Here is a 21,907-nt window from a genome sequence, read left to right on the forward strand (position 1 = left end):
CTCTCCTGCCCCAGTCTGCCTCTCTGACTCAGCATTTTAAGAGGGACTTCAGATTGTACATCCCTGGCTGCAGCGATTTGGATCTACACATTCAACAGCTGAACCCCACAAAGGTGTTAAGTCTTCCACCTCCACCACTTCCCATCCCTACACACGGTACCTAACTATTGAGGACACAAGAGGTTCATTCCAGCAAACAGTGACCTGCACTGAAGTGAATGACAGATGTACGGGGCAGGCAAAAAACTTACACTGATTTTGGGGATAGCCACTTTTCTCCGGAAATGGTCCCATCTGGTCATTCTCCCTGTGGGTACAACTTGCCTACATGCAACTGCAAAATCTTTAGGAACGCTGCAGAAGGGCCTCACATCCTCTTAATACTGGTATCTCCACACTGAGAAATGACACAGCAGCATGTGGACCATGTCCTAAAGGATGGACACAACACTGGCACATCCAAAGGGACCTGTGCAACCAGAGAAGGGCTGCTATCCTCACCTCACAGGAAACTAAAGCATAGAACAAAGGGATTTGCTTTTTCCAATGTAATAAAGGTAAACGGAGCTGAAATTACCTTCTCAACTGTAACATCCTTCACAAGGTGAAGGAAAGTTTCTTCTCCTTGTACAACGGGGATTTTTTGCTTTAATAACAGAACAAGGAAATCCCAACCACAAGCTTTTATGCAGCTATGCTGCAGGAGATCAAACACGGCTCCAAACCATGAGCATAATAGAATTCTCTCGAGGACTGATCTTGCCCCATCCAAAATGGCTCAGCCCCACTCCGAGCATGGAGCAGGTGTGGACACTAAGGAATTGTGTGAGGCACTGCGGGATGCTGTGGGGCTGGACATTGAAAAATGATGTTGCTTTTGTTGGGAGGAAGTCCAAGTGACTTGGTGACCTCTAACTGCTGGTGTCCTACGCTAAAGTATTTCAGAGCAGGGTTTAAATTTATTTGTCTTTCCATTTAATAAAGCCAATTGAGTTTGGAAATTTAGCACCAAGGAAAAAATATTCCTTTCTTTGCTCAGCACCTTTATTAAGAGGCAGTTAATAGGCAATAATCCTGGGAAGGCTGGCAGCTTGAAAGCTAAAACCCTACCACCAAGCCTAAACAAAACCCCCGTGTACTCTCTGACCAGCTTGAAATGTGCATAAAAATCAAAGGCAGGAGAAAAAAGGGCTCTGTGTTGGGTACAGCACTTTGAATCTCAGAGTCTTTGAAAAGTTAACACTTGTGCAGATTTAAAGGGGGAAAAAATTTAAAAAGGGGATAAGCTTTCATTGGCCACTCATCAAAAAGCAGAGGGAGAGGAAGGCAAGAGGCATTTGTGCAGTGACCCACCCAGGCCACTCTCATCTTCCCAGCCCAGCCTTCACCTTTGCACCAAATTAAACACCATCACCACCTTTTTCTTTTTAAACGTCTGGTTTTGATGGAGTTCAGGGCTTTTTTCCATTAAATCTTTGTTCTTTCAACCCTGCAGGTCCCTTGTGGGATGTTGCTGGCTATCTCAACAAAGCCATGGTAATTTCTAACAAGTATTCCATGATGCTTCTGCCTGCCACTGTCCAGGCCTTGGGTGTTCTTAGGGTTTCACTAGATCAGACATCTACCTAAATAAGTGAAAAAGACCATTAATTAATTTGGCAGGGCTGAGTGGGGTATCTAATTCCTCACTCAAGTCACACTCTGTAAATATTTGGGAACCTACAAGAGACAGGCTTTCTGTTTGAAGTACTTAGTGGCTGATCTTGGGTACATATAAACCTTATTTGGGTTACAGCATTTGTACATATTTAAAAATGCATATAAACTAGATTAGCCTACGGTAGGCTTTTACTGGGGTTTTAAAAGTTGGCTTCTCCAACTTTCAGAGAAGAATTGCAGCATTGCAAGGCCAACCTTGGCAACTGCTGCAAGAGCGAGCAACTCCTGAAGCCAGCTTACATTGTACGTGTACATATATGTATATAAATATAGAAATAAAATTTAACAACCCAAAGAATAGTATTTCCACATTTCTGCCCTATCAGGCATGTGCTGTCAATCAAAAACAGAGCCCAGCTCTGCACCAGCCCTGGGTGTATCTGAAGGAATGGTGGGAGTCTGGTTAGCTAAAAAAATAATCTCAAGGGGCCAGATCCACAGCCCAATGTCAGCCAAAATAAGGATCCTACTGCAGCCTCCATCAAGCTATTAAATTTAGATTTTTAAAGATCTTGAAAGCAACAGTGATGTGCCTCCATCCCAATGTTTTTTGACTGAATCTGGATACTTGAGGACCATATATTTACTAGGACAAGGAGACAACTGGGCTAACCATCAGTTCTGCTATTTTATTACCTGCACAGTCTTAATTGTTCTTCACCTTGATTCCAGCAGTCCAGCAGACTGATCTGTGCATCTGCCTGTATTTTGGAAACACATCTAATATCTTTGTTTGCAAAACAGATTCCCATTCAACTCTATTACAGTTCCACTACTCTCAGCTATACAGACACATGAGGAGAGAAAATTCTCCACACAAACAAACCCTAGACTTTATGGTAAAACAGCTACCTGCTTCAGAGCACTAAAGAACTGATAAACAAGGATCAGTATGTATTGCATTTCTCTGATTTGACCTGTTTGGAAAAGTTCTAGGACATGATGGGTTGATTTCCACAAAAAAAAAAAAAAAAGAAAAAAAAAATTAGTTAATTTTCTACTTGCTGTAGGTTCATTCATGTTACTCCCATGAACATTTGCCCTATCTATGTTAATCTGTCTTGTGTCCTTCCTATGAAGAGAGTGACAATTTTGTCCACTTTATTATTATTATTTTTCAGCCAAACTATAGGAACTTCAAAGCAAACCTCACCATTTTAGGCCCACCAGATGCTACAGAGTCCAAAAGACTTCCTAGTGGGCAGACACAGGTTCATTTTTACCTAAATGATGATACTCTCTGGGTTCTTACTTTTTTGGGGTTTTGTTTGTTTTTAGAAGAACTGGTTAATCAGGAACACTGGGTAAAATGTCTTCTCATGCCTGTGAGTGCAACAGCAAACAAGAAGAAAGCCAAAAATACTTATTTTCTATACAGACAACCCCGTAACTTTGTGACCCCAGGCTGCAGAGGTATTTGAGAAGTGCCTTTAAAAGGAACCAAAGGTGGTGCTGGAAATGACAGGTGTCTCTGCCTGCTGCCCAAACCCATCCCTGGAAGTGTCCAAGGCAAGGCTGGATGGGCTTTTGAGCAACCTGGTCTAGTGGAAGGTGTCCCTGTCCACGCCAGGGGGGTTGGAACACCACAAGATTTAAGGTCCCTTCCAACCCAAATCATTCTAGGATTCCATGATACTCATCCTTTGTGGTTAATACTCCCCTGTGCAACCTGGAGCATATTGACTGACTCAGCCATCCTGGGAGAATATTATTATAAAAAGGTTCTTGGTCACAGATACTTTAAGCCAAATGCCAAATTATCCTCTTGCACTGCAAATTCCTCTGGATTTGAAACCAAGAGTAGAAACACTTCCTCATGTGGCTGGAGCACAACGTGCCAGCCTCACGCTCCAAGAGCTCCAGATGGACAGGAATGCTGCCACTGTTTTTTTCTGGGAGAAAAAGTGCTTTTAGTGAATATCTGTTACCTATTTTCAAAGGTAAGGACCACATACAAAGGGAGAAAGAGAAGGGAATTTTACAAAGAACATTAAGTTCTTCCTCATGGGAGTTTGGCGTGAGCTGATGCACTGAAAAACCTTTAATATAAAGTGCATGTACACTTTCAATACCTAAGAATGCATTAATAAGAACAAAAGGTCTTATCCAAGCCACAATATGCAGGTCAATATAAAATTCTGCATTTGTGGGGTAGAAGAGATTTAAACCAGACTGGCCAACCAGCAAATTTGGAGAGGGTGAATATAAAAGACATTACCAACAGGAATCCAGAGCCAGCTCCAGCCACACTTGGTGGAAACAAAGCCATCATTTCACACTGTCACAACAGCAAGGGATAAAATGCAACACCCATGAAAACCCCAAAGTGTCAACACCTTTTGAGGCACCTCTGCACATCCATGTGCTTTGGAAGTCTCACAGATAGGACAAACCTGACCTAGGATGACCCAGCTTGAAGAGATGGGAAAAATTAAAAAAAAAAAAAAGAAGACGTGCCTCTGAACTCTGCAATGGTGAAGGCAAACAGCTCGTGTGAAAAACATGCTGTGGTGACTATTATGTTTCCAATTACAAATGGAGCGAGCAGGGTTTGCTCTGCCCATCAGCAGGGTTTGGAACGAGCCTCTCACCACCACTCCTCTGCACTCTGCCTTTGAGGAAAGGCTCAGGCCACTGCCCAGACCACTGCCCAGCCCCAGCAACACTCAACACCCTGTTTCTTTTGGGGGGAATCTGAGAGATTTCGGCCAAACTGATGGAAGGGTGAGCAAAGCAGTTGCTCCCCTCCCTCCCTGTTGTTCCACTGGCTGAGTAAACCCAAATATTTCCCCATGTAATAACAGCTCTGTTCTACTCATATAGAATCACAGAATGAGAGAAAGGATTGGGTTGGAAGGAATCTTAAAGATCACCTAGCTGCAACTCATGGGCAGGGATGTCACCCACCAGATCAGGTTGCTCAGGGCTCCATCCAACGACTTCATCACCTCTGTTCAAGAGGAAAATTTTGTGAGCTGTAGGTGCTGTTTTAATACATAAAATAGCAAGCAAAAATTCCTTATATCTCAGCTTCGTGCCCCCAATGACCCCAATATACAAGCCCTGGTTTCTTCTCTTTGCATGGCCATCCCAAACCATAACAAGAACAGGTGGAAATATAAAACTGTAGCCAGTCTAATGCAGCCAACAAAATAACATTACTTTTAAATCAGTAAAGACACAACGAATATGAAGGAAAATGAAGCCAGTTAACCTGGTCAACATTAGGTCTCTTAAATAAAAATTCATCAAACTTCATCACTGAACTTCCCAAACATCTTCCTCAGCACCATGGTCAGGCAGTGCCACTGTAATAAAGCACGTTTTTGGGAGCAACTGCCCCTGTGCAGGAGGCAGCAGAGCCCCTGGCCATAGCCCTGAGCCTGCCACCAGTAGCTTTTTGACCCAGTTCTGTCAATGTACCTATTGTAAATGCAAAATCCTTCTTCGGATTTGAAGCAGCAGCCACCTGCACAAATAAGGCTGGGTTATAACTCTGTAACCCAATACAAGCACTGGAAGCTTAAAAAGTTTGTATTCCAAAAAGCACTTCTGACCTCTTCCTTAAAAGTTCACTAATCACTTTTAATTCATAATTTATTTCCTCTTAATATACTTGCTTTATGTAATACCCCCCTTCTCCCTCCCCTTCCTCTCCTCCTTTCTTTTCTCTGGAAGTTCCCCAGGAGAAAAAGGTATTACACAACTCCCTTGATTAACTGGAAATGAAGCTTTTCCCCCTCGGTAGTCGCGATTTGGTAGAGTTTCCAGGACATAAAGCACGGCCCAGAGCACTGAAAGGCAGAGAGATGTGGGTGGAAGTGATCCAAAGGCCCTTAAAGTGATGGGGGTTGATCTTGGTGGTCCCCACAGCAGAGCTCAGTAAGGCTTTGCCTATTTATCAACGGGTTAAAAAAGTGTACTACTACCATTCTTCTTGTTCCTCTGTATTTTGACTGCACAGAGTGGCATTCTAATGTATACATGATGCAATACATGGTATAACTGAGATTGTGCTGGTACCTGGGTAATATTGAAAAAAAAAATTAAAATCATGCTCCTAATTAAAACAGCTTTGTATTACAGGAAAAGAAGACTTTGCAGGGGAAGGAGGAGGTATGGCAACTGCTGCCATGGCCATGCTGACACCTTGTTGCCCAGAGAAGTTTGAGGTACTTTGGTGGAAAGCAGTTGGGAAAGGGGTGTTTTGGAGGGAAGACATCACCTGCAGTGAACAGAAGTGGCCACCTCATGCTGCTCACAAGGACTTACCCTGGTCCATCTGCCCCTGGATGAGGTCTTATGAATTATTTGTGCCCCTGAAAGCCAAACAGATTTTTTTGGGACAGCATGGTTCCATGCTGCACACTATCCCGGACTTCTGGATGCTTTCATCCCTCTAAAAAACTGAAAATTCTGCAAATCCGGTGTAAGAGTAACACTGAAAACTTCATCACCCTGTTCTGCAAGCCCAGGGCCATCCGGGGTGGGCACAGCCACATTGTCACCCCAGCCCCTTTCCCATGCACAGCCCAAACCTCCCCATTATGGCTTTGCAGCCAGGTGACATCTCATAACCCTGTTTCTTTAAGGGACAGGATGAATTGGGCCACATCCGAATGGCAAGGGCCAAGGCTCTATTCACACTGACTCGAGGGACACAACACACACCGTGCCTTTTAAAACCAAAGATGGAGAACTCCCAATTTCCATTTCCAGCCTCCTAAAACAATGCTGTGCCCTGCTGTCAAGGAACGTGTGAATAAATTGAGGAAAAAAAGTTAAAGAAGCCCAAGGGAATAGGAGTCCCTTTTTCTTTATTGCAGTTAATTTTGACAAAGGCTCTTCTGTTTCCTCTCCTCCCCCTTTTTTTTTTTTTTTTTTTTTTTTTTGGAAGGGCTTCGTGCCAAGCTGCATTATTCCTGTTCACCATGGTAGTGCCATGAAACCCTCCTGGTATGTTTGCCTGAAAATCACAGGTTTTCATGGCAATTGTTTTCATCTCAACAACTACGCCCTTTGTCACCTCAGAAAAGAAGGACTCAGGCTCAAATCCCATCCCAGCAACAAAGCATCCATGTAAAAGCACCACAACCTTCCAAACCCAGCACCATGAAGACCTGCCCTCCCAACAGGGCAGAAACCCTCCAGAAGCCCTTTTACCTTGCTCAGAACACCAGTGCGACTGCAAACCCATGAGAGATGCTGTGCACAGCCTCACTTTGAAACACTGAGGGTTGGGAAAAAAAAGCATCCCAATGGTGGGATTGTTTTGAAGTATTTTTTAAGTGGAAATAGTTTCTTTTCTTGCAGCCCATCGTGGCAACCGGAGCCCTCTGGCTCCTGTCAGCGAGGCAGGAGCTCGGCAGCTCCTCAGGGGTGTCCTCTATTTCCAGCCTATTTACTGCTCTGTTGAGAAAGGAGCCTATAGATGCTCCAGTTCTCAGATTTGGGACTTTGGAGGGACTGGGTTATTCAACAAACCAACCCTTTCTAAACACTGTCAAAGGAGTGATTTGATGCCTTTCAGTGCTTACCATACAAAACTCTGAAAGACCAGCGGACTTCAAAAGCCACAGAAGCGGAGCTGGAGTTTGGCAGGAGTTCATTAGCTGCCTGTGTCCTTCTGTGTGTGGCTTGTAATTACATGCAGACCTGGTGCCAAATCCTCATCTACTGAGGGGTACCAATTAACATGCTGCTGGATGATTCACAGGTAGCTAATGTCGAGATTTATCCACCCGGCGTGCCAAGTATCCCATGCTTTTTTATTATTATTATTGTAATTGTCATCATAATTTTTTTTTTTAAGCTGGTCTTTTTTTCCTCTTTTCAAAATATCATACAAAAACAAGGTTTTGGCAGTAAAATTGGGATTGTCCAGCCTGTTCCCAGGGCCACACACTGGTGTGCCTGATCCTGCTGACACTGTGTACCACATGTGCAGGGAAATGCACATCTCTTGCAGCACGGGCCAAGGGCTTGCAAGTTAAATCCCCTACAGTGTTTTCCCTTTGTAAAAAGCAGAGGTTTTCTGCTCCAAGGAGAAAAATTCTAAAATTGAGGTACCATTTGTGCTCCAAACTCCCCTTTCCTGTTTCTTGCACCTTCTTACTCCTACAGGTAGCAAAACAATAACAGCAGAAGCTTTAACAGCAGCTGGGGGAGCTGAAGAAGCAGGTAACTAAAAGTGATAATTTATTTTTTGGAGGGGAAATGTACACAAGACTGCATCTCCTGTAGGAAAACATAACAGTTGTTAGTTTCTCTGACAAAAGATTAAAAAAAAACCCCACAACAAAAAAGAGCCTTTCTCTTCTTGCTTGAAATCTGCATCCCTTTGCCTCTCCTACTGGAGAGATCTGCATCCCTTTGCAGCCAGCTGGCTCCCAGTGCAGCCCTTGGCAATTAAAACCTTGGGAAGTCAACACAACAGCATGGAAGTGAGCCTTTTGTTTTCATGTTTTGTCATTCCTGTCCTGTGTTTGATCCCAAGAAGATTTCTCAGGCTAGAGGGAAACCATGGGCCCAGCGGAGCATCTTGGCACCGACTGCACACAGGTCTCCAAGCTCACTGGTTTGCCACTGCTGATGGTTTCCCTGTGGGGAGCATGGAGACCCAGGCCTCATTTCCTTCTGCTTGACTTTCTCTTTCCCAAAAAACACTGCTCCTCAGCCCTGGGGGGTGACAATTCCAGGAGGGCTGCAAGTACAGCCCAACGCTCGCACCGCTTTATCCCTCTCTAATAAACCTTTCACTGCATTTGACACGATACAGGTCTCATCCAGCCATGAAAGCTTTCCTGCTTATCAGGAGAATTTTTAATCAACCAGCAGGGAAAACATGGCCTGACATTTTATTGCTTCCTTGTGCTTTGCTTTTAGATGTTTCGATTTCTTCCAGCTTGTACTCTTGCTAATCTCTTCAGCCAGGGATCAGTGGAAAGCCTCAAGTTTTCCATGCCCAGCAGCTTCCTGCAGATCATTTGCAGCCAGGGCAGGCAGAGGAGCATGGGGGCAGTGGGGGGTTTATGATGGGATGGGAGAAGAAGGCACCAAGCTCTCGATTCACTGCAGGTTCTGGAACAGGGTTTTGTCCTGGCCACAATTACAAAACAACAAACAACGTCTGTGGGGAAGGGTCATAAGAAGTTCAGCTTTCCTCTATTAAAACCATCTGGTGCCTATAAAAAAACCCCAACTGGTTGGTTGGGATGGTTGGCAGCACCTCCTCCCTGCTCGGCTCTTCCTGGCACCTCACGGGAACGTGGTGGCACCAGAGGTGTCACAGCGAGGCACAGGGCTGCCATGGGAACAGGGGGCCTGGCAGACACACACCCCACTCACTGTGCATCCCTCCTGCCGTGAAGAAGGTGCCCCAGCATCCACCTCATTCCACTTCTTATCTGAGCCAGAACTTCTTTACGAGGTGCCTGTCCCCTCAGGAACGCCAGCTCCTGCCAGAGTGCCCTCGGTGAGCCCCTGAGAGGGCTGAGCTTTCTGAGCAAAATAAAACATCCCTGTGAGGCCGGCGTGGGACCCTGAAAAGGGTTTCTCCAGGTCAACGGGTCCCCCTCCAGCATCAACAGGGAGAGGCACCGCCAAACCTGCAGGGGATGGGAGACTTTATTAAAAAAAAAAAAAAAAAAGCCTAAACCTCTCCTTTGTTTCCAACAGAAATAAAAAAAAGGGGGGGGGGGGGGGGGGGGGGTGAAAAAAAAAAAAAGTAAAAGAAAGGAGAGGAGAGGAGAGCTTACAGCCAGTTCCCCAGCCTGTAACACAAAACCGGGCTGTGCTGGGAAACCTTACACCACGCAGCATCCAGCTCATGTACTCCTGCTCCGCTCGCCGCCTCCCGGATGCTTCCCCAAGCCCAAACTGCCCTTGAGAGAAGCCAAGCCTCAGCCTCTGCTGAAAAGCCTCTTTGTTTGGATTCCCTTTCCAAATCAGCGTATCCTGAGATTGAACTCCCTTCCACCCCTCTGCAGGGCTTTTTAATGTTGGGATGCCTTTGGCAGCAGCCAGATCTGCCAGCAGGTTTGCGGTCCCGTAATAGCGCTCAGCCCGCGGAGCTGGGGCACGCTCAGCGCGAGGAACTTTCTCCACGATAAAGGAGAGAGAGGCAGGGAACAAGAAAGTATTGCAGAATTACTTCAAAAGATCCTTTAATCATGAATTGTGAACAGAGAAGCTGAGTTCTCCTTAATTAAACAATGGCTTTAATCAGCCTTCAATAGCTGGCATTACACAGAGGGTGGGGAGGCCCTGGCACAGGGTGCCCAGAGAAGCTGTGCTGCCTCATCCCTGGAAGTGTTCAAGGCCAGGTTGGATAGGGCTTGGAGCAACCTGGGATGCTGATGGAAAGTGTCCCTTGCCCATGGCAAGGGGTGGAACAAGACAAGCTTTAAGGTCTCTTCCCACCCAAACCATTCCATCGCGTGACATTAAGGCACATCAGTGAGACCATTTTGTCTTTCTTAACCTGGAATAATTGAAAGGAAACCAGACAAGGCATCAGAGGAACCCAGGCACCAGGTCTGGACCATGCACACATCACCAAGAGGGTCTGACTCCAAGTACTGCCATGAGCTTTCCATGCAGCCCCAAGGCCATCACTCACTGAGGCCCTCAAGGTGGACCTCAAGTCCACCACTCAGTGCACACAGAAATAAAATGTGTTTTCTTGCACTGCCCACTCTGTCTGCAAGCTCAGGGCACAAGTGTGGTACTTCCATACAGCTCCTGACAGGCAATGGGGTCTCCTGTCTCTCTTGGAACTTGCAAACGCCCCAAAATCCTGCGTTCCCACAAAAGGCAGAGACATGGTACTCCCAGGGAAGGACCTCTGCTCTAGGAATGATGCAGCTGAGACCCACAAACAGCACCAAGGCAATAAATTCACCCCTCAGAGAAAACACAGCAGATCTGGCAGCAAGGGAGTGTTAATGAGAGTATCAGCCCGACACCTCAGCCGACACTAAAGGGAAAAGCCTCTTCTCCAAAAGCAGCCTCAGGCCCAGGACTTGAAGCAATTTCACAGGGGAAGAAGCTGTTTTTCACTTGCAGGTAGCTTTTTAATCGAACTCAGTGTTACATCTTTCCCTGTGAAAGCAAAACCCTGAGCTATAAGCAGGTGGATTTTCAGACTGTGGACCCATTTGTGGCAGAAAACTTCAGTGAGAGCAAAAGCAAAGTACCTGTTGTTATATCCACAATCCTGGTGTATCCCAAACACTATCCCACTTGTCTGGCAATTTCAAACATGCTGCATGCCTAGATTCTCCAGTGCATCTGAGAGTTTTCATACTGGAAAACTTCTTTGTGCCCATGGTGATTTATCAAAACAGGCTTTCTCCAAAATGCTGTCTGGCTTTTTCAAGGATTTTGCATTTGACAAAGATTCACACCAGCTCAGTCAGAAAAATAAATGCCACAGAACTTCTCCTTTAAGGAAAAAAAAAAAAAAATCCAAACCACCCAACCCTCACAGCCCAATGCTTTAGAAATGCTTCCACATGCTAATCAGCCTCCTATTCAGTTCCAGACTGAATAGGACTCCAACAATGACAAAGAAATACGCTGAACCTATCCCACATTTCATCCCCTTCACTCAAAATGTTGCTGTTACCTTGGTTTTCAGCCGCTTTGTGGGAGCTGCAGCAGAATGACAGCTGCATGCTAAAGCTGCAGGGATGGTCAAGAAACCAGGAGTGCTGGATGAAAAAATATCTGGCCCAGATTACGTGGGGAAAAAAATGGAATTATTTGAGGAGATAGTAACTGATGCTGCAAATTTTTATAAGAGTTAATAAGAAAAATAAAAACTACAAAAAACCCCGAGTCCTCTACTGAAAGCACAGCCCCTTGTGGTCAGGCAGCAGAGGGAATTTTTTGTCAGCCTGGCAAGTATGAGTAGGATAAAAGCCCCTCCAAGCCCTTCCCTTTGAGAATTATCCATTTTTGTTATGTATTATCAACTGGCAGATGCCTTAGTGCAGCTTCTCCTCTATATCCTTAACCTGAAAAACTCCAGCTCTTATTCTGGGAAAGGACACTCCAGCTCCTGCTGCAGTGGGTGAATCCAAGGTTGTTTCCTTTTTCTGCAGAACGTAGAAGCACCAGGACAGAGCCACCCAGGGAAATTTTCCAAGGAATTAGGGTGGGAAGCTCCAGGACAGGTGCCCATATGCCCTAGGGACACATTTCAGCCCAAGCCCTGGCAGTCACAGACTCCTCCACAGTCAATGAGGCTCTGATTCCAAGATACTTTGGGAGGCTGGTGATGGCTTGGCAGGACTGGCAGAAGCACTGAAGTTTGCAGCTCCAATGGGGAATTCAGGAAGGAATTAGAGGTACCTCAGCAGCTCTGAAAGCCCCAATGGGCACCTGGGTGCCTCTGTACTGGAAACACTGCCTTGAAAGTGTGCCCTCGCCGGGCTCCAGCGCCTGCCCACGCACGGAGGTGATGCTGCTCCCTCACGCTCCCTGTCTCCCAGGATTAGAAACTCCCAGAGGCACAAACCTCCCGTGACGTGCCTGGGCAGGACCAAGGGCAGCACAGCCTGGCACAGGGATCCTCGACCCAGCACTTGAATTCAGGAAGAAGCAGCTCCCCAAAAAGCCAGGGCCATCTGATCAGTGATCAAAGAGTGGCTCCAGAAACCTGCTAACACCAAACTGATTCACAGCTATCGACTTCAAAGGAGTTTTGCTGCCTGCCATCAGCTCACCAGCCATCCAAAATTACTCCCTGAGCATCACTCAGAACACAAATGCACCCGGTGGTTACTGACCAGACCTGCTTATCAGCATTTTACCACACTGTTTGTGTCTTTCCCTTTGGAAACCAGCACTTTAAAGGGTGGTGGGCCTTGCAGAAAAGCCTTGGAAGCCCTCAAAATGCTTGGGATGTGGGACTGGTTGCCACGGCTGCTGTGCTGCTACAAAGACCAGAGCACAGACTTCGCTGTCAGCTGGGTGGGAACAACAACCAGGGCTGGGCTGGCTGCTCCTCCAAGCTTAAAGGAAAGCCCATCACACCACTCCCCAAAAAAGTCATAAATAACCTGCTGAGTGTCAAGGAGACAGGAAGCCCAGACCATTTGGCACACTGGCTTTCAAATTCAGTGGCTGGGCGCTTGGAGGATGTGATGAGGTCTCAGCTTTGCACGAGCACACGCTGAATTAACAGCAATGTAATTAGTATCTGCGTGCAGTGCCTGCATGCTCGGACACAGGGGCACTGCTGGCTGGTCAGAAATGGCTGTCATTTTCTGTGATTTACAGCAGAAGCAGGTGAAAGCCAGTTGCAGGATGTCCCGCAGCTCATTGCTCCCTTTGTGCAGCACCAGACTGACACTGCTGGGAGATGGGAGCTCTCTGAAGGAGCCTCACTTCTTTCAGGAGGGATGGCTGCCCAAAACCACTAACAAGTAACTTTCACTTCTTCTCTTTAAAGCCATGGAGGGAAGAAACACACTGTTCTCAGCTCCAGCAGCCAGCAAAGGTGATGAGGCTGCAAGAGGTGCAGTCTGACATCTGCAAGCTCCCGAAGCAGTGAAGGACACCTCTGCACCACAGCTGCCTCTGGGCGAGGTCTGGGTGAACCCAGCAGTGCCAGCTGCTCCAGCCTCAATTTGCTGTGTTTTCTGGGCATGATAGGCTATGCCCACTGGGGTGTTTTATCAGACAACCTGGAGGCACCTCCCAAGCTTCTTGGTGCTATGATCATCACACTTTCATGTCTTTCTGGACAAGAGATGCAAAACTATGGGAAAGTAGCAGAGGATTGTGAACGCTCTCCATTGACTCAGAGTCACTGTCAGACCAACTGCAGCTCCCTTTGGGCTCGGGCTGGCAGCTGCAGCCTGGCCCTGTTGGAGGGCACCACATGCTCAGAGAAGACAAGGTCGTGTATGGATGCAATCTCCAGGCAAGGGACACCCAGGGCTGGAACAGGAACACAAAGAGCACAGGCATTTTCAGAGCATCACAAGCTTTGGAGTTAAATTACATGTTCTGCTTATAACTTGACTTGATGAAGAGTCTGTTTTCAATCCTCTATCTCCAAAACATCCAGCCCATGTGAAAAACAAGCCCACTTACGTGACCGACTCCAAAGGACGGAGTTCCATAGGAATTTCTGATACTTCCAAACCTGTCAGGACAAAGCTAATTTTCAAACTCATTCATGCATTCTCTCGGTAACAAACTAATGCTTAAGGCTTGCTTTCAAACTGTTTGCATCAAAACCCAAACGGAGACACTTCAAATTCCCTGGTTTTCGTGGCATTCTGCCTCCTCAGGTCTAACTGGAGGAGCAGCTTCTGCTGATCACGATCCCACTGTTGCAACTGAGCCCTTGTGTGCAGCTAAGAGGCAAGAAGGGATTCTCCAGCATAACTTCCCAACAGCTGCTCCAACACATCCCTGGGCTCAGACACCTGATCCACACGAAGGAACTTTCCACCTGCTCTAAAATTGTGGAGCAGATAGTGCCCCTCCAAGGTGGATGCCATGGGAGAGAGAGAAACAGAGACGGGGTGGCTTTGAAAGGGATACAAATGCCCTTCTGAGAAAGGGGCTGTGCTGATCCTTGAAGAGATGTGACACACAGGGCACCCTCTTCCCAGCTTTTGGCAAAACCCACCCAGCTGAGGTATGTGGAAAGGCAGAGGGAAGGTTGGCCATGGGCCGTGCCTCCTGACACATTGGCAAGGCAGGAAGCACAGAAGTGCATTCAGAAAACTGACTTCAGGCTTTTATAATTACAGGATAAGTGCTGGATTACTTTAATTCACCTCTTTCATTGAGGTTTTATCATTCTCATTTCTGAGCCTTTTTTTTTTTCTTTGTTTGAAATATGAAACCTGACCTATCAGAAGAGCTGAACAAGGCCCTAGGACAGAACAAAAAGGAAGAAATGTAAAAGAAAAAAAAAATATATATATATATGACAGCCCTCATCAAAACCCCAGCTGGCAGGGTGGAAAGCCACATCCTGGGAGGGGGTTTCCCTGCTTCCTTCCCCTGCTGGGACACAGCCCCTTGGGATGCCAGGGAAGCTGCCGTTCCCAGCGCTGGCTGTGTGGACGCCGGGATAGGAGGGTTTGAAGGCTGCTGCCTTTCCCCACGCTGCCTTCAACAGGCAGGCCCTTGTTCCAGGCCAGGCAGGCCGGGAGACCACAACGGTCCCTTCTGGATTACTATGGATGAAGTGGGAGCATTGTATGAAGGGAACGGGGAGGATGGAGCCTGCTCCGCCAGAGCGAGCCACGCAGCAGAGCTGGGCCTTTGCCTCCCCCTCTTTGAAGGCATTTCAGGCAGAGATGGAGCCATACAAACACCCTGCCTATCTCACATGCTGAAGAGGGGCCCTGGTTTGCCAGAGGTTCCCCAGCTGTGGTATGCAAACCATTTTTGGGTGGTACACGGAGCACACGCATCTGGAGAGACAGCACCAGCCTGTATCCAGACAAACAGAGTCAGACCAAAGCAGCCTAGGAAAGGCATGCATATTAAATTGAGATTTAAAGGGTATAAAAATAATCCGTTTGATCTGGGAGTGATGTTTATATTATTTTCTGTGCTCACTACAAACAGACAATTAAAAAAATGTCATCTGCTGTAATTGTGATCCCATCTCCTGCTTGTCTCAGCAGCAGGTACACAGGATTCAAAGCACTCCTGGCCATGAAGCAGTTGCACATAATTCTGCTTTTCCTGGAGACACATCTTCAGGCTGGCCAAGTTCCACCAACTCAGGAAAGCCAACAGATTTATACCCCTGAGGACTCGGTCTGCCATAGGTACAGCATTTCCTTGTTCTGCAATTAACACCTCAAGTATAATTGTCACTAATAATCTCTTTTTGATAGCTTGCTTGTCTTTTTTTTGTTTGTTTGTTTGTTTTCACAAAGCAGATGCAAAAAAAAGTGGATTTCAAACACCCCCAAAACATTTCTCTCGCGCTTACTTCCAGTCATCTTTGGCTCTTTCAGTCTTTCAAGGGAGGCACAACAGATGGGTATCATGCTTTAGGCACTGACTGTTGGTTCAATAAGAAGCTTTTCCAGACTCAAAAAAAGCTCCTTTACACCCAAGTTATGGCAGAGTCCAACTGCACAACAGCCCCATGCCAAGGTGCCACTTCTGCCAACCTGCCTCTGCCCGAGCGCTTCCAGAGCAGCCATCCCTGGCCAGGAGCTCGCTGCCACCGAGAGATCCTACAGGTATGAGGTGATACATAAACATTACCAACCAAACCCCACCTAGGGATGCTCAAAACACAATGACGACTGTCCACCCACACAGCTTCTCTTGTGTGGTGTGGGCTCGGTCCTCCCCGACACGGAGGAGACACAGTGTGGAGAAGGCAACACCGAGGGGTTGGGACTGTCCAGCTGGTTTGGTACAGTCAGGTCTTGTTGTCCCTTGCTGAAAACAAGAAATGGTTGGCTCAGCATCTTCTTCAGGTGCACAGAAAGATGTCACCCACGCGACAAGCGAGTGCTGCGCAGCGGGGTAGTCCTAAAAATAAAAAACAACAGCCCCAACCCAAACAAAGCAAAGCTGCTTAGCTCATCACATCCAGCTTTACACGATCCACATAACTCTAACCTCACCCCTCATCTCCAATTCCTCCCACTCCTTACACCTAAATGACAATCCCAGGCCTGTTTGCACCAATTTTCATGATGAAGCGACAAGGCCCCTGGCAGAGCTCAAATCCTTTTTGCTTCTGAGAGCTGGAGGACGACACAATTTTCTACACAGAAGAGGAAAGTCAAGAGTAATCTAAACTGTTAGGCCAAATTACAAGATTATATCCCCACTTACATAAACATGTCAAGGTCCAGCTAGCACAAATATTTACTTTAAAAGTTCATTTTAGCATCAAGCTCGCTACAGGAGATGCCAAATTTGTGAGAAAGCTGCAGAGATATTAAGGTTGTAGGAGGTCTATCCATCTGTTGCTTCAAAAAACCTCCCCAAGGCAGTAAAACTTGTGTTGTACGGATTAACTGGGATTGACAGAAGAGAGAAAATTAAATTAGAGGCAGAAAAGAAGAAGGGCAGTAAATTATGTGCAGTTTACATCCCACCAGCCCGAAACATATGCTCCCATAAACCCAATTTCCACGAGCCTCAGAAGCAGGTATGCCAGATGAAATCCTTCTATTTTATGGCACAAGCAGGACTTTTTGGAAGCTGTTTTACCTGCACAAGCTGCACAAATACAAGCTACTGAAGACCCTCATCTGCCCTATCACCCTTGCTGACACAGCCTTCCCCTCTTCCGAGATTAAACGCTTGACTTAGCACCCGTCAGCAGAGCACAGGTGGCTGCTCAGGGCTTGCTGAACACCAGGAGTCCCCGCCAAGGGAAGAAAGCAGGTCTGAGAGGAGTAAATTTAACCCTAGATGCTACGTCTGTGGGGCCAGGCTCCAAAATATCCCACCTCAAGGGTCAGGGCAGGAGGCTTTTCCCCAGCTGGCCACATCTCCTGCATCAGGAGGAGGTTTGGAGGCTGTTGCAGCAGCTCCCTGCAGTGCTGCATCAGGACAGCAAAACCCCATGGCACCAGGAAAGTTGTCCCCTGAGATCTGCCCCAGCCAGGATCACCCCAGTTCCCCCCAATAACAACTCCATGCTCCAGGCAGGAGGTGCAGGAAACTCGTGGTAGAGGGATGGGCTGTGGATGGTCAGATGAAGGTGGAGTGAGGTCCACCCATCACGCCTCTTGTTTTGCTGCTCAGAGAGTTCCCCACCACTCTACAATGTGAAGACATCAACCAACTCAGTAGGGGCAACTTCAGACCCGCCCAGACCCCCTCAACCACATTTTCAGATGTTTTGCAGTGATCAGGAGACAGGGACAGGGCAGTGGGGACTCTTCCACACCACCGAGCTCGCCTGTGGCCCTAACAATTTCAGGAAGCATCCTCCACTGCTCTAAACAGAGCCCTCCCAAGAGGAGGAAGCAGATGGAGAAAGTTATTTTCCCCCCTCGCATGACCTGCTTTAATAAATGCACACTCAGTTCTTTTCTGCCTTTTTTACTGAGTTAAGCACGGGCATGGAGTTTCTGGGAAGTTCACAGTGTCGGCGATCAAACCTCTCGTTCATGCAAGAAACCAGGGATTTAGGAGTGCCAAGTGCACTCATTAGAGGAGTGGGCTGGTCATTCAGTAACATCCAGCTAGCTCCTTGCCAACTCCACTCAAGTTGGAAATGCAGGAGAAACGGAGGGTCTGGTCCAGCGGATCTTCATCCAACCCACTCCACCAGCCACGCTCTTCTGCCCATGGCTCCGTGACTCTGCTCCCCAAGAAAAGATACAAATCTTCCTCTCATGCATTTGCTATCAAGATAACCATTGTGCTACTTAAGGATGAAAGACAAAAGGGGATCTTTCTAACAACTCTCACCAAATTAAAGCTGAAGGAAGCTCCTGATAGCTCAGCTTTACTAATTCAGGCTTTCTTAGATGTTTATGATAATTGTCTTCGGGGTAATTTGTTTAAATTTGTGTGTAAACAAAGAGTTTGTACACACCTACAGCCTCCCAGAGAGTGTGTCACTTCTGAAAAACATTTCAGCCATAGTTCACTCTTTTCATTTTCCCCTCACAGAAAACCAGTTCAAGGCAGAATTATGGCAGTACCTGCAGCAGGAGCCAGAGCAGCGTCACAGGCCTCTGCAAATCAAATGGCCAGTTTTAATAGCTCCTAAAGTGGTCCTCAAATGAGAAAAAGCCTTCTGTTTCCCTGCTTCTCTGAATGTCTTCGGGCAGCTGCTCAAGAGGCGTAACTCAGTTTGACGGCACTGGAGGCCACTGGCCACGCGCCCACATGCACCAGCAGATTTCTGCTGGTCCCTCCACCTCAAAAGAAGTCATTTCACCCAATTCTGCTCCTCATTATCTTATCTAGGACTCTTTCTTTTTTTCCTTCCTCACTGCATGTGTAAATATCCATCAACTTGTACCTGTCCACCTTTCTCTTACAGGAAGGGTTCAGCTAAAGCACCTTTTTTCCACTTTCCAAGTGGTTTTTTGGGGATTTTTTTACAAGAAAATGGGAATCAAGTGCTTGGAAACTATAAGCTCATAGTCTCCCCTAGCAAAAGGCACAGGGAAGAGCAAGCCAAGTCTCCCATGAGTGGGGCAGCTTTCACAGCAACTCATGCCCAGTCATCCACCAGCAGGTCCGATACTCCTGGTCTGGGTGTATTTGCAAAGCCCATCCCCGAACACACATCATGAGCTATCCACTCCCAAACACACATCATGGGCTCTCCATCCCATAATCACCTCCTGCACCATGTCCCACCCATGCTCTTCACCTGCCAGTGATCAGCCAGATCTAAACTTTCCTTCAGTTGTTGCATTCATGCTTTTACTTTTAAATGCTGCTCACCCTAAAAAAAAAAAAAGCAACAAAACAACAACACAGAACCCCAACAAAAACCCCTAAACAAGCCAACTCTGGTGTTTACTTTCCGATTTCCACCTGTAGCAACCTGAAACAAAGCAACAATCACAGTTTTGCTGTATCACATTATTCCCTGCTAACAATACTTTCCAGTGATGCTTGGTAAGTCCTGTTTACCCAAACTAGCACAAGTAGAATAACACATGTCAACCAAACTGCTTTTTCATTTAGGACCCTTAGCCCAGAGAATGGGAAGCAAAACCCTTTTCCCATTCAAATAGCACCTACTCATGCCAGGAATGCCTCAAGTTAAGAAAACTTGCGTAAATAAAAGTTTAAAAGTTCTGACTCCTAGGAGCTGTTTTACTAGGAATTCTACTTTCTGCTTAAATAAGTAAGTCCAGCTAGTTATGTTTCTACTTATATTAGTTTCATATATGGGATATCAAGTATTTTTATTTTTTCCAGATCCGAAAAGATGAAGCTTTCTGCACTGGCCCCTATTCTTGTGGGAATATAAAGAGAAAACCATGCCTCTCCTCTTAATGTATTAGTGCCCCGTAATACACACCAGATGATCAATAAACTGCATAAAAATTAAATCAAACTGACAGTCTTTAAAAAATAGGCTCTAAGCAGAAACAATTGTTTTAAAGACTGTGGTGTCTGGAGTATTAAACTCACGTGCTGTTGTGTTATTAATCTCTTTGTTGGAAGCCAGTTGATTTCCCCTGCCTGTGTCTGTCAATTAAATATTCAGCATCGCAGCCACAATGGAAGGGTTGATGTTTTGGAATGCAAAAAGTTTTTTTGAGACGCGCTGTTGACAGTTTCCTTCCATGCCACAGCATCTCCAAAAGCCATCGCATCTCCAAAAGCCAAGCAGGCAAGGCAAACCCAGACCTCAGCCAGGGGCTGCGAGAGCGCTCCGAGCTTTGAAAGGAGTGAGTTTAGCGAGACCAGAGAAAGAGAGGAGCGCTGGTAAAGCCGCCAGCGGAGCGACACACAGTACCCAGAGCGGCGAGAGCTGCTATTTTCCATTATTAACCAAAACACGAGCCGGGCTGACCGTAGAGCGCTGCCTCCACCTGGAGCTGGCCCCGGCGCCGCCGAGGTGCCGCCGAGCCAGCGCCGGGTGCGGGGCCCGTGCCGGGGGCACCCCCGGGGCGCATCCCCGAGCCCACAGTGCCCCCTGCGCACCGCGGCAGCGCCCGGGCGGCTCCCCCACCCTCCGGCAGCGGGGCCGCGGGGGCAGCGAGCCACAAATCCAGGAGTATCACCGACAATGAGCGGATCGGGGTGCGGGGGTGCCGTGCCCGGCTCTCCCCGCGGGGACCCCCGGCTGCCCCCGCGCTCCGCAGCCCGGCCCGGCCCGGCCGCTCCCCGGCTCCCCCGCTCGCTGCCCGGCCCGGCTCTCCCGGCGGCCCCGCTCCGCTTTTGTTTGGGAAGCGGCGCGGCCGGGGCACGGCCGAGCTCTGCCCGCCCGCCGCCAAACTTTCCCAAAAGTTTTTCCCGGGGAGCGGTGGGGGTGCGGGAGCGGGGAGAAGGGGCGCGGAGCCCGCGCTGCTCACCCATGACGAGGCAGAGGCAGTCGAGGCAGATGAGCAGGGCTTTCTTGCTGCTGCTCTTGGCCGGGTTGTTGTTGAGCGCCGGGCTGCCCCCATTCTTGCTCTCCGGCGGGATCGCCTTGTCGTACTTGTAGCTCTGCATTATCGGGGGCGAGCGCCCGGGACGAGCCGTGCCGAGCCGAGCCGGGCCGTGCCGGGCCGCAGGGAGCCGCTCGGAGCCGAGCCGAGCCGAGCCGTGCCGCGCCGAGCCGCGCCGCGCCGCCGGGCTCGCACGCCGTGCGCCGGGGAGGTGCTGCCCGCGCCGCCGGAGCCGCTCCCGGCCTCTCCGGTGGGGCACGGGAGGCGAGAGAGGCAGGCGGGTCTTCCCAAGGAGAGGAGGAAAAAGAGAGGATTAAAAAAAAAAAAAAAAAAAAAAAAATCAAAGTAGCAGAACAAAAACCAAAACAAGCCCCAAAAAATAAAACCAGCGAAGGGGCAGCGAGGGAGAAGTTTGCGGGTTGTCCCAAAGGCGGTGGAAAAGTCCTGGAGGAAAAGCCGGGGGGAAGGATTAAAAAAAAAAAAAAAGTGTGTATATATATATTTTTATGTGTGTATATGTGTGTATATGTATGTATCAAGGTCTCAGTCCGGGAGAAGGTGCGGGGCGATGCTGCCCCGGGGGCAGGTGGGCTCCGCGCTGGGCTCCGCTGCGCTGCGCTGGGGGCTCCCGCCGCGCCCGCCCCGGCCGCTCTGGGAGCCACCGGCTCGGTTCTGCACTTTTATTTCGCGAGGCCCTTCTACCCTCAGGAAAAAAAAAAAAAAAAAAGAGAAGAGGGGGGGAAAAAAAAAAAAATCAGTCACTTCGCCTCGGATGGGATATCCAAGTAAGCACAGCCCCCCCCTTTCCTGCATCTGACATTTTACATAGATAATTAACTCCACATTTTTTTCCTGAGGGAAGTTTGAAAAAAAAAAAAAAAAAAAAAAAAAGAGTTAGGAACTAAAGTTTTCTCTCGCAGACCAGGAGAGGAGAGAGCCTCTAGCGTTCATGCAGAAGTGCAGGGGGAAAGGAAAACAACCAGCCGATAGAAGGCTGGAGGACTCCCGAAAGCTGGGAACGGTGCAAGGGGCAGAAAGCTAACAACAAATAAATTTAAACGTTTTCTTCTCCTGTTTTTACTTCCTGCCCTCCAGCTCTGTTCCGT

The 21,907-nt window shown here is 47.8% G+C and overlaps 1 protein-coding gene across 1 annotated transcript in view; it reads right to left on the minus strand.

The window, feature by feature from the left end:
• Window positions 1-21,465, minus strand: part of PLPP3 (phospholipid phosphatase 3) — a 42,484-nt gene extending 21,019 nt beyond the window's left edge. Inside the window, exon 1 of the mRNA XM_069023489.1 lies at window positions 20,727-21,465. Within this exon, the coding sequence (XP_068879590.1) occupies window positions 20,727-20,865 (139 nt within the window). The 5' untranslated portion in view covers window positions 20,866-21,465. The remainder of the gene's footprint in view (window positions 1-20,726) is intronic.
• Between the last annotated feature and the right edge of the window lie 442 nt (window positions 21,466-21,907).

The sequence above is a fragment of the Aphelocoma coerulescens genome, chromosome 8, assembly GCF_041296385.1.
Source record: "Aphelocoma coerulescens isolate FSJ_1873_10779 chromosome 8, UR_Acoe_1.0, whole genome shotgun sequence".
NCBI classification, from domain to species: domain Eukaryota; kingdom Metazoa; phylum Chordata; class Aves; order Passeriformes; family Corvidae; genus Aphelocoma; species Aphelocoma coerulescens.